The 12,778-nt window shown below is 30.3% G+C and overlaps 1 protein-coding gene across 1 annotated transcript in view; it reads right to left on the bottom strand.

Moving 5' to 3' along the window:
* Positions 1–420: 420 nt before the first annotated feature.
* Positions 421–12,778, bottom strand: part of LOC130676136 (odorant receptor Or2-like) — a 232,993-nt gene continuing 220,635 nt past the window's right edge. The window contains exon 7 of the mRNA XM_057482141.1: positions 421–911. Within this exon, the coding sequence (XP_057338124.1) occupies positions 858–911 (54 nt within the window). The 3' untranslated portion in view covers positions 421–857. The remainder of the gene's footprint in view (positions 912–12,778) is intronic.

Below are 12,778 nucleotides of genomic sequence, written 5' to 3'. Positions count from 1 at the left end.
TATGAACAATAACTCAAACTCCTAATAAACCTCAAACTTTAGTTTTTAATACGCTTGGAGTAATGTTAGGAGATAAGGTAGTGTTAAGTTTAGAATCCAAGCTTAGAACGAATCTTATCATAGGCGTGGAAAAAAGCTAACAGAAAGGTATATTTAAAAGTTAATTACACTCTAAAGACTTGTCATAAAATTCATCCTAATAACAACCTAGAATAAAGTCTACAAAACAAGACTTAGATGTTAAGCTAAAATAAAGCTATTTTGAAGTTTCAAACTTGTCCGACTAAGACAATTTTCTACCTGGGTTACAATCTGCACTAGGAGTAATAATATATTTTTATTTCTAAAATAATTTAAATTAATACAGTCACATATCTTGTATCAAAAATCAAAATTATTGATTTTATTACATAGCTCTTAATCGTTTATTCACGTATTATTTCAATTTATCTAATAATTGAAGCAGTAATAATTGTATGAAATATTCAGTTATGAAATCATGGTTATTTGCTAATATTTATTATATTCATACGCTTCCCAGTTTTGAAATTTTTAATAAAGAATTAAGAATATTCAATTAATTATTATCCTTGGTTTCCTTTTTTTCTGTAAACATGCAATTGTTAGGCTTTACCTATTTTCATCGGTAAAATTTATTCTTTTTCAACTATTTCATTGTGAAGTGTAGAAAAATACTCTTTTTTCTTTTATCATGATATCTGCAACGCATACAAGTTGAAACATAGTACAGCAAAGTTGTATTGAGCAAACTCTAAGTACATCTAAATTAGCTACAAATTTCTCCTGTGGACATTATGGTGAAGATTCAACTGATCATATATTGAGAAAAGTTAAAGTTACTCTTTTGCAGCGAGTAGCATTGAGATATATCCAGCAGATGTTTTTATCAACTGTAAACCAATATTCAATATTAGACATTCGTTTTTCTCTACAGTAGTTGACATAGAAAGGGCATAATGCAAAAAGAAAAAAAATCCAGAGTACATACTGAATAATACAATATTTGTTTAAGTTATGTAGAAGGTAATCATTTTCATAACCACCTATTAGTTTTCATTACCCGTGAGAAAGACTTTAGCCTTGATTATACATAATTGTATCTGATCACATCAAAGAATATCTAATAAGATGTAAAGTAAAATACAGACATGATCAGATCTGATTGTAGGGGAGACCGGGGCATGACATTTCCCCTCCTAAGCAGCTGATTGTTTTTGTTTGCTTTTGAACAACGAATGCAATTGGTTTTGATGTTTCTTAAACAAATTCATCTTAATTTTGCCATAATTTAAGAGAAAATAATTTTTTCGTTCCGGAGCCTGACGGCGACGTTAGCACGTGAAAGTACGAATATTGTACCCACTAACAGCGAGGATAATTGGTCACTAATTGGTTATATTTGGTCAGTAACCTTCGTAATTTGGTCACAGTTTTGATTCTCGAAATTTCGAGTTTAAAATTTTAAGGCGAATATAAAAAATTTTAGTGCGGTAAATTCAACATTTAACCTCCAGAAACATGCTGTTAGAACGGGAATTGGGTGATATTAAATGGTCAATGCGATTCATAATTTGGTCAGCAGTATGTGCTCTAAAATAAGCAATTTTCAGTGGTTGGGCTTAACAAAAAAAATACGTAGCACCCTAAACTCATTGGAAATCATCGTTTAGCCGTTGTTTTGATGGTACCGAAAGAGTAAAAAAATGGTCAAAAATTATCATCAATTGGTCAGGAACAGAAAATTCAAAAAAGAAAATTAAGAACTCCAGGGTCACCTCAAATATATTGGCACTCCAAAATGAACGAACAGACTCACATCACAGTTCAATTTAATCAGAATTGTAAAATATTAACTTAAAAACTACATTAAATATTTATTTGCTGGATCGGGATGGTGAAAGAAATAAGAAGTCACTGATTTGGTGTATTGTCCATATTTAATAAAAATAAATCACAGATAATAGCATAGAGTACAAGAGTCGATCACGAATTTTATTAGAGCACTTATTGAATATTATTCGATTGCATTTGAGTTAATTGAATTAATATAAATTGCATGGCACCGTACACATGAAATATTATATACATTATATATAGAGCGCAGTTTAATTAACGATTGAGTTTTTGAGTTTAATAGATTATGAGTTTTCTATAATTTACACGGCACCATACACGTGAATTAATTTATACAAAAGAGCGCAATAAAGAGTAAATTATTAACAATTAATGATTTACAAATATCATCAATAGTTCGAGTATACATTTTGTCACAATTAATTTTGATACGCGACATTGAGAACGAGTAAGAGCCGAGTATGAACTTAATAGATACTTAGCGAGCCGAGTCTGAACGTATAATAATTACTTTGCAGTCACAAATAAAATTTGATATTGATTTTTGAGATTAAGATTACTGGATGACTGAATGATGACATCAGTCACACCAGTTGACATCATGTCCAAGTAAATAGTTAATCGATGAGTAATGAAGTAAATATAATTAAGAATAATTATTTGTGGCTGCAAAGTCACGTGATTGCGAGCATATGTATATATATATATATATATATATATAACTGGCATGTTAATTTGACACGTGGTCAACACAAAAATGATCACAGATTTTATAAATTAAATTGAGAATGAAAATAAAAGAAATATAGATGAATAATAATACCTGATGAGTTTGCGAGTGGTAATCAAAATGAATTGATTAACTGAGCACGATAATTAACACGATGTAATTAGAATAATAATACTGACAGCACGTAGTGTTCTATGCCATGTGTTGTAGAATAATGCCAGTTGCCGCGTAGCTGGCTATCGAGTTGAAATTCCGAGTATCAGAGGGCGCGTCGATAGCAGCACCTCTGGTATAGTAGAGCGTAGAGTTGTCAAGTGTTCTGGCGCGAACATTTGAAATTTACGCAACAAGAATCAAAAATATATAAATGGTCAATGTGAATTTTAATTTGGTAATTGCTTTACATATGTGCTATTCATTTTTCAGGTCTTAAGTATATGAACCCCCTCCCAACGTAAATCAAGTTTTTTTCTAACATACAGTGAGATATCATTAAATTAAGCAATACATTTATTTCTCTATGTATGTTCCATCATAATTAAACATGTTGTACGCTGAAAATCGGGGATTTCTTGAATAAATAAAAAAAAAATCGACTAGCAACAAGCATTTGAAAACAAAAAAGTATGTCACCATCTATGCTGAATTTCAAACATACCAGATAATATTAAACGAAAAAATCTAGTCGATGCTGCATGATTCTGTGTATAAAGTGATTTGAAGCATAGTTACAATTCGGATATTGGGAACGTTATTTCAGATAACTAGACAAGACAGCGTGGGAATTGGTTTGACCTCGAACGGCTCTATTATCACAGTGGAGTACTAACAGTCTGAAAATATTTCGTATTAGTATGTGAAATGTGATTTCAGATAATGTTACGTGCCAATGTGCCCGATGCTATGTTACTGATTATGGGTAAATGACATCTGAAAAATGGTCACCTATCAAACGAATCTAATTCTGTCTTGAAGTGCATGTTAACTAAAAATACAGCGTTATTTGGTTTAAAATGTATTTTTAGACACAGTCACTAGATTTATCTACACGAACGACGCAACTGATAATTGGTCAGTACAGTGTAGTAATTGGTCATCCCTTTAACGACTCTATAAACACAGTGAAGTAGGTTAGGGCTGAAAATACTGCATTATTTAGTTTCAAATGCTTTTAAAGGCACAGTCACTAGATCAATCTTCGCGAATGATGCTACTGATAACTGGTCAGTACAGAGTAGTTATTGGTCGCACCTTCAACGACTCTATAAACGCATTCAAGTAGGCTAGGACTGAAAATACTGCGTTATTTAGTTTAATATGTTTTTAATGGCGCAGTCACTAGATTAATCTTCGCGAATAATGCTACTGATAATTGTTCAGTGTAGCCTGGGAATCGGTCACCCCTCCAACGAGTCTATAAACACAGTGGAATAAGATAGGTCTGGCAACATTGCATAAAAATGTGTAAAATCTTGGATTTTCTGGGAGATTTTCTATTTTAAACTTCTATCCATCCTGAAAGTTTTAAGCCTGGCCCGGTAGTGGGCCTTCCATAATTACTATTTATTATCGATTTTTGAAAATTGAAAAATTTTTTTTTTTGCTAAAAATTATCATCAGTACCGATTTTTAACACTGTATACTTTTTATTTTACATGTTATAAATTGATTTCGATATTTTTTTGTCTTAAGTAGAGATTGAAAAGCACTAAGTAGAAGTTAATTCTATTTATGAGCAGTTATAACGAATGTTTTTTATTTATTTAGAAGCAACTACTTAGAAGCAAAAGAAAGATTAGATTTGCAATACATGTTCCGTCGAGAACGGAAGTCCTAAACTAATTGTCATAATAATGTAAAGAACACATGAGAAAATTCGAGACCGGAACACAACCGGACACACCTCCAAAGGATTGAGACGCTGCACTAACTCAGGTTGTTGCGTAATCACAACCACATTCAAATTTGAATGTAGTTGCACTTCCGGCAAATAGAGGCAGCACCTACTGGGGCCTAGTGCCTAGCAATTCAAACTTGACTAGCGCAGTGCGACGCATGCGCATCGATTTCTCCTGCCTCGTGTTGAGAAGACCGACGCCATTATCTATCTTGCGTTTATATAATTTCAAGTGACACCACGTGTTTTTATATAATCTATTCTTTTTGCACTCATCACGAGTAATTAAATAAAAGTAATTAATCAAAAGCAATAAGTGATCAGTAAGCTTTATAAAAATATAATGATTTTTATAATTGCTAACATCAGAACTCAATTATAAATTAATAAAGGACTCAACAAAATCAGTGATCATCGACCACAAGGTTATTTCATCAAGAAAGCAACAGGTGCATTTTTTATTAAATTTTTTTACTTGCTATCAGTGCTCAAATAATTAAAAGACTCAGTTTTATTATTTATTTAATTATCATTATGCTCAATTTCTTAATCAATTTAAAAGTTATTTTTCGCTCAGTAGCCTCTGCACTCATGCTACCACGTGTTCAACAAATAAATTAGAATCAGTGTAATTTATTATGAGCTCATTAAATCCAATTTAATTAAGTGATCATTATTATTAAAACTCAATAACTAAATTATTTATGTATTCAGTGCTATTAAAAAAAGTAATTTACGTGTTCAATAATTTACTTCGCTCAGTAACCTCTGACATCATGTTACTTATTATCATGACATTTTTACAATCAAATCAGTGTTCAACCAAACTCAAATTAATTACTCCAATTATTTAAATTAATTACTCGCGCTCAATTTTACAATTTGCATTCATTTAATAACGTATTCATGAGCTCAGACAATTAACAGTATTGACATGTTAAATCAACGATTTAATTTTGTAACCCAGTGATATTTTGTGCTGTGACAAATAAAAATATTGTTATATTGCATGCCTTAAGCGCGAGCGTAGGTATGCTCTACTCTCGCCTAAAAATTAAAAAAACTGGGTTCCGTCAGAGTTTTTTAAAATAAATAATAATATAGTGGTTAAAGTAAGACAACCTTCATACCGCAATAAAAGAAAACATCAATGGTGATTTTTCTAAACAATAAACAGCTGGTCCAACCCACAATTTAGATAAAAAATGAATTTTTCAAAAAAAAATCCTGTAAAATACATGTAACACTCTTCTTGTAATCTCCATAACTTTCGAAAAACAAAACTAATTCTTTTAAATTTTATTTCAATATATCCGTAAATTCATTGTGACAAACTGATTACAAACCCACAACTCTATTATTATTCGTTTGATTATAAAATAATAAAAAATGTACTGTCGAAGCTAAAAAAATTACATCTCAGGCTGCCATATATAAAAAAAATCGGTCTGTCAGTTGACCCTGCGGGCCAGCCCCAAAACTTCCCGCTGTTTTCGAGCTCGCTGAGCTCGAAAACATTATTGTGAATATATTTTCGAGCTCTTCGAGCTCGCAAATACTTTTGTATGCCATTGTTTTGTAAAAAACCATTTTTTAGCATTTCTTTCTTCCACGATATCTCGCGAACGAATCAACCGATTTTGATGGTTGAGGTGGCAATCGACGCGTTTTATCAAGTTCTAAAGCTGGTCGAATTTTGAAATTGATTTACTCAGCCGTTTTTGAGAAATTTTAAAAAAACCAAGGAAAAAATTTTTTTTGAATTCTTTCGTCAACGGTTTCTCTTGAACGAATGAACCGATTTTGATGGTTGAGGTGGCATTCGACGCGGCTTATAGAGTTTTAGAGCTGATTAGATTTTGGAATCAATCCATCGAGCAAATTGGAAGTTATCCAAATAAAACATTTTTGAAAAAATTTTATTTTTGAAATATCTCTGAACGCACCCTACCGATTAAGTTCAAATTTCTACGGCCTCAAGACATTAACAAGCCGCGTCGAATGACACCTCAACGATCAAAATCGGTTCATCCGTTCAAGAGTTATGAATATTTACATACATACATACGTACGTACGTACGTACACACATACATACACTCGGACATCATCGTGAAATTAGTCAGGATAGCTTCCTAGGACCTCGACACGTCGACATCTGATGGGAATTCGATTTTCGTAAATCGGACCGAAACCAATAACTTCCCGAATTTTTGAAAATTTACAATTTTCTTAGCGGGAAGTTAAAAATATATAAACAGAGTTAGTGAAGACCTGCTTTTTCTATCGGAGCGTGCTAGATGGCGTTAGCAAAGATTTCCATTCTATCCGCGGGAATTTTTAAATATTTTCTATAATAATTTTCTATTATAATAAATTAGTTTGATAGTTCCTTAAATGTAAGCCAAAAAAAAGAAAAGAATAAATAGTTAAATAATCAATTATAAAAAGTAACCCTGATAGCCAGAGTTCCTGATCAGAAAGTTGGTGTACCTGAGTTGCGACCAACTTGACGACCACTTTTAGCTTGTGTAACTGTTGACTACAAGTTGGCTACAAGCTGCTGAGAAACTTGGCGACAATCTACTGCCGCAACCTCTCACCCAGTTTTGAGCAACTCGTAGACAAGTTTTCGGCAACAGTTACACGAGCTGAAAGTTGTCGACAAGTTTCTCGGAAAGTTTCCGTCAACTTATGGAAATACCAACTTTTTGCGTATGTGTATAATTCATTTTTGCAGAACGCGTTAATACAGTCTAAAGCAGAGTACGTTAAAAATAACGTGCTTAGGACGAAACAGTAGCATACAAAACCATGATTTTTTCCGAATACGAGGTTAGTTACTTTTTCTTTTTTTAATAAAATCTTTTCATATTTAAAAGCAGTCTGTTACTAATTACGTCAAAATGCTTTACTGATGAGTCCGATGACGTATTGACAAAAATTTTATGAAATTTTTCTATATTTAGCACTGTTTCTCGACTAAAATTATGTAATTTTTATTGGTAATAATCACTTTTATCTGAAGCAGATTTTATTGCATATTTGACCCGACCCCCTTTGATTTCGCTAAAACTTTTTTATCATTTTTTATCCTACCAAAGACATTTTTCTGAATTTTTTCAGATTTTTTTACCCAACCCAAAAAAAGTTACGAATTTTTGAAAAAAACTGCTCTTTTTTTTTAAATTACTATAACTTTCTCAAAATTCAATCTTTCAGCACTTTTTTTTTCAAAATTTGTGTTTTTAAATGTAGTTTTCAGAAAAAAATACAAAAAATGTTTCGAAAGTCACGATATATGAAATATTTTAGTTTTTTCAGTAAAACCGTTATTTTTTCGAAGTTCGACACCTTCGATTCTCAATTTTTTTGTCTCAAAAAAAACTTTAACCAAGACAGTATTTAACCCCGCTATTCCCATTTTGTGCCGACTTTCCTTTATATTTTTTTTTTCGATTGAAAATACAGAAATTTCTAAATTTGGCTTATTTTTTATGACTTTGCGCTGAAGTTTTTTTGGAATGTTTTTAAAAGATCAGAAGTTGAATAAAATTGGACAAAAACGACCGTAAAGTGTATTAGGAGCAAGGATTGATTCTTTCGGAAAAAAAATTCCCAATTTTTAAATATAGTGAAACCTCAACCTACAATTAACCTTCGCAATGAGACAATTTATAGATTAACTCAGAGAAATACAGATAGCCTTATAGACAATTTTAGATCAAATTGAACGGAAGATAGTATAGTACCGGATATCTCAACTGGTAGAGCACTCGGCGCGATACCGACATGGTCTAGGTTCAATTCTCAGTTCGGGCTATCGATATTTTTCTTAGTTTATCCATAAATTGTCTTATTGAGAAGGTTAATTGTAAGTTTAGGTTTCACTATATTTAAAAATTGGGAATTTTCTTCCGAAAAAATCAATCCTTGCTCCTAATACACTTTACGGTCGTTTTTGTCCAATTTTATTCAACTTCTGATCTTTTAAAAACATTCCAAAAAAACTTCAGCGCATAGTCATAAAAAATAAGCCAAATTTAGAAATTTCTGTATTTTCAATCGAAAAAAAAAAATATAAAGGAAAGTCGGCACAAAATGGGAATAGCGGGGTTAAATACTGTCTTGGTTAAAGTTTTTTTTGAGACAAAAAAATTGAGAATCGAAGGTGTCGAACTTCGAAAAAATAACGGTTTTACTGAAAAAACTGAAATATTTCATATATCGTGACTTTCGAAACATTTTTTGTATTTTTTTCTGAAAACTACATTTAAAAACACAAATTTTGAAAAAAAAAAGTGCTGAAAGATTGATTTTTGAGAAATTTATAGCAATTTGGAAAAAAAAAGAGCGGTTTTTTTCAAAAATTCGTAACTTTTTTTGGGTTAGGTAAAAAAATCTGAAAAAATTCAGAAAAATGTCTTTGGTAGGATAAAAAATGATAAAAAAGTTTTAGCGAAGTCAAAGGGGGTCGGGTCAAAACCTCGGTGATTTGGCATGGAATGCCCCATATGTATATAGTCTCCATAGTATAGGGTATCCTACAAGGCACCGTACGAATGCATTGTATGTATACAATATACCTATATATATAATATATATAGGTATATAATATATACTCTACGGCGTCTTTAAATGATAGATATATATAGTATATCAGTCGAACTCTAATGATACGTACAGTGAGCATTATATTTTGTATTCTCAAGTGTTTTTTTTTAATTTTAAACTATTACTGATTTTATATTCTTGTTAGGCATTATATGATTACGTGTCAAATTTTTTATGCCATTTTATAAACTTTATAATCTTTTAATAAACAAATGGATTAATTGAATATTTTTGGAAAATTTTTGTTTACCATATTGTTAGCGTAAGGAAATAATAATTAAAAAAAAAAATTTTCTTAAAAATGCATTTATAATTTGTATAAATAAATGCGTGTTGTAAAAGAACTATAACAGATAAACGTTAGGTTTAAAATATATAAGAAAGCTTAACTCATACACTATAAAAACGACTTGAAGGTCGAAAACTGTATCTGCAATAGTTGCAAAGTTACAGCAATTTGTTTGTTGACAAATTGAGTCAGTGCTTGGACTCAAAAATTGTCGTACTCAAAAATCCAGATGTTTTTTAAAAAATTGAAAAAAATTTTTTTGCCATATTGTTGCAGGTTGCTGTTTTTGTAATTTTTTTATGTTCTAGAAAAAAATTAAAATAAAAAAAAAAATTCTTAAACAAACAAATGAATAAATTGTTGACAAAAAAAATTTTTTTTTTGCCATTATATTTAGAAATGCAAATTATGATTTAAAAACAAAACGATTCCTTGATGAAAAAAACGATTATAAACAATAAGATATTGTTTTTAAGAAAATTTTTTTTTTTTGAAATCATTATTTCCTTACGCTAACAATATGGTGGAAAAAAATTTTTCAAAAATATTTAATTAATCCATTTGTTTATAAAAAATTTATAAACAAATAGCAAGAAAAAATTTGAAAAGTAATCATATAATGCCTAACAAGAATATGAAATCAGTAATAGCTTAAAATTAAAAAAAAATCATTTAACATACATTATTTTAATTTTAAATTTTTTTGGTGGTTCTAAAATTAATAATTAATGAAATCAAAATATTGTATAAACTTTCATACTGCCATCTTGTTGAGTATGTTTATAAAAAGGGCTCCAAGAATAACTTTTTGAAAAATGGTGATGTAACTTTTATTACCGCGGAATCATATTCTTTGAAGTGTCTAGATGACTCCAGAATGTTTTCAAATTTTTTAATTGATATTTAATTGCAAAAAAAAGTTATTTAAAAACTGCGCTCACTACCCGGGTCAAAAATAGAACTTGATTCAGGCTCGCTTCGCCTTATTTTCTTTTGAAGTTATCGATTTGCCGACGATTTTTTGATAAGATCTCGACTTTTTCGACTTAAATTTAATTTTTTTCAACTTTTTGAACTTTTTTCATCTTAGGTTCAACTTATTCGTCTTTACTTTGAGCACGATAGTCATTCACATTACTTTTGACTTGCTAAAACAAGTCGAAAAAAAGTCATTTATTCGCCTTACTTTCGCCTTATTATATAAAAATTATTTCACCTTAGTTCTGACTTTTTCGACTTATAATTTAAGTCGAATAAGTCTTAACTAAGTCAATTTCGACTTGATCTTGACTTTTTCTTCTTAAAATTTAAGTCGAATAAGTCTAGACCAAGTCAATTTCGACTTGATTTCAATTTTTTCGTCTTAAATCGTGACTAAGTAAGCCAGTTAAGTCTAAACCAGGGCGAAAACTTAATATATTTTATACCTCTGTAAAAAAAGTCGAGTTTGTGAAAAACGTCTCGTGAAAAACGGCTCCTAATTTCGACTTGGTAAACCAAGTCTAAATCAAGTTTTATTTTTGACCCGGGTAGAGTGGCAGCGCGCGCATGCCGAATCTGCCACGCAAAAGCTAATTTTCAACGTTAAATTAAAATTATAAATATTGGAACTACAATACGGGGAGTCGAGAACTTTTTTACTAAAATTTTTTGCTCTTTCAGAAACTTTTCTAATATTTGAGCTAACGCTTATACTTTTTGACATTTTGCCAAAAAGCTGGACGGCTAGTTTTTTTAACGGTTTTTTGTTCATAACAATTGTAATTTTATTTTTCCAAAAAAAATCTAACAAACGTCTTTTTCTAGACGCCATTCCAGATCGTTTAAGCCATCAACTATATTTTTAGGAGACCTGTAACTATTTTTCGCAGGAACTCAACTTCTTGACTAGACTAAAATAGAATAAAAATACATTATTTAGGTATTTTCATTGATTCGTTTATTTACCATTTGATATGGTATTAATCTTTTTCTTAGACTAGTAAGCCTTTCATTCTGTGCCTATTTGGACAGTCGATCTGAAGGAGTAAACTCCAATCGTGCGTCGGAGCTGACACACACACTTTTTTTTTTTTTAATTTTTATTTCCTTATGCTAACAATATGGTGAAAAAAAATTTATCAAAAATATTTAATTAATTCATTTGTTTATAAAAAGATTATAAAGTTTATAAAATGGCATGAAAAAATTTGAAAAGTAATCATATAATGCCTAACAAGAATATGAAATCTGTTGTAGTTTAAAATAAAAAAAAAACACTTGAGAATATAAAATAATAATGCTCACTGTACGTATCATTAGAGTTTTTATCCAAATTTGTTAAGTGATTTCTTTATAAACAATGACAAACTTTTTTTAAAAAGGTTCTTTACAGAACAAGGTATTTTTGTGATTCAGAAAATTTGCAATCTTTTGATACTAATATTGTAGAAACGTCGTTTTTTCAAGTTTTGATGACATTGTTTATAACAAAATGAGAAATGAGAATTGATGAAAAAGAGAATTTCAGTCGTTGGAGACGAAAAAAAAAAAAAAAAAAAGATCACAATCTGTCCGTGGGGATACGCACGGACTTAATCCTTTAGAGAAAGACACTACGTCTTTTGACCACTTTCTCTCTCTAGCAATTCCCGAAGATATCCGAAGTCGAATTTTTTCTAAGTTCCACGGCAAGAAATTTTTATAAGTTCTTGTAGTGAAAATTATAAAGCAAAAATTTCAAAAAAACGACCTAAATCCCTATATACCATTCGATTCAGAATTTCGCGAGATGAATTTCTGTCCTATCAAAAAAAAGTATATAAATTTTTTTTATAAATGTTGATACGTTTCAAAAATTTTCAAGTCGTGTTTTTTTATGAAAAAAAAAATTTTTTTAACTGTACTGACCCGTAATTGTTTGGGTAATGGTTCAAAGAAAGTTATCTATTAGCTCATTTTATTTATTTTTCATTTTTTCTATTTTTTATTTAACAAAAAGTGATTTTCACTTTTTTTAAATTTAAAATTCGAAAAAATTTTTTTGGAAGTTACCAATATTTTTTATGGTTGATATATTATTTACTAAGAGAATAAAAAAAAAATTTGTAAAACCATCGATTTGCTGCCGAGTTACACTCTTTTGTTTATCCGGGCGCGGACAAAATCGCGCTTTTTCGGCTTTCGCGCTTTAATAATTTTTATCACAGCAACTATTCGTCGTACACACAAAAAAAAAATTCTCGACTGAAGGTAAATATTCTTGATTCAAGAAAATTTTTTTGGAGACCTAAATTTCCTCAGATAAAGTAGAAATCTTCTCCAACCAAGACGAATTCTCTTGGCTCAAGAAAATCTTGACTTAGTTCCCGAAGACGTTTGTCTTCAAAAATATTT

The sequence above is a fragment of the Microplitis mediator genome, chromosome 10 (genome assembly GCF_029852145.1).
Source record: "Microplitis mediator isolate UGA2020A chromosome 10, iyMicMedi2.1, whole genome shotgun sequence".
NCBI classification, from domain to species: domain Eukaryota; kingdom Metazoa; phylum Arthropoda; class Insecta; order Hymenoptera; family Braconidae; genus Microplitis; species Microplitis mediator.
This window is presented reverse-complemented; position numbering and strand designations above follow the sequence as displayed.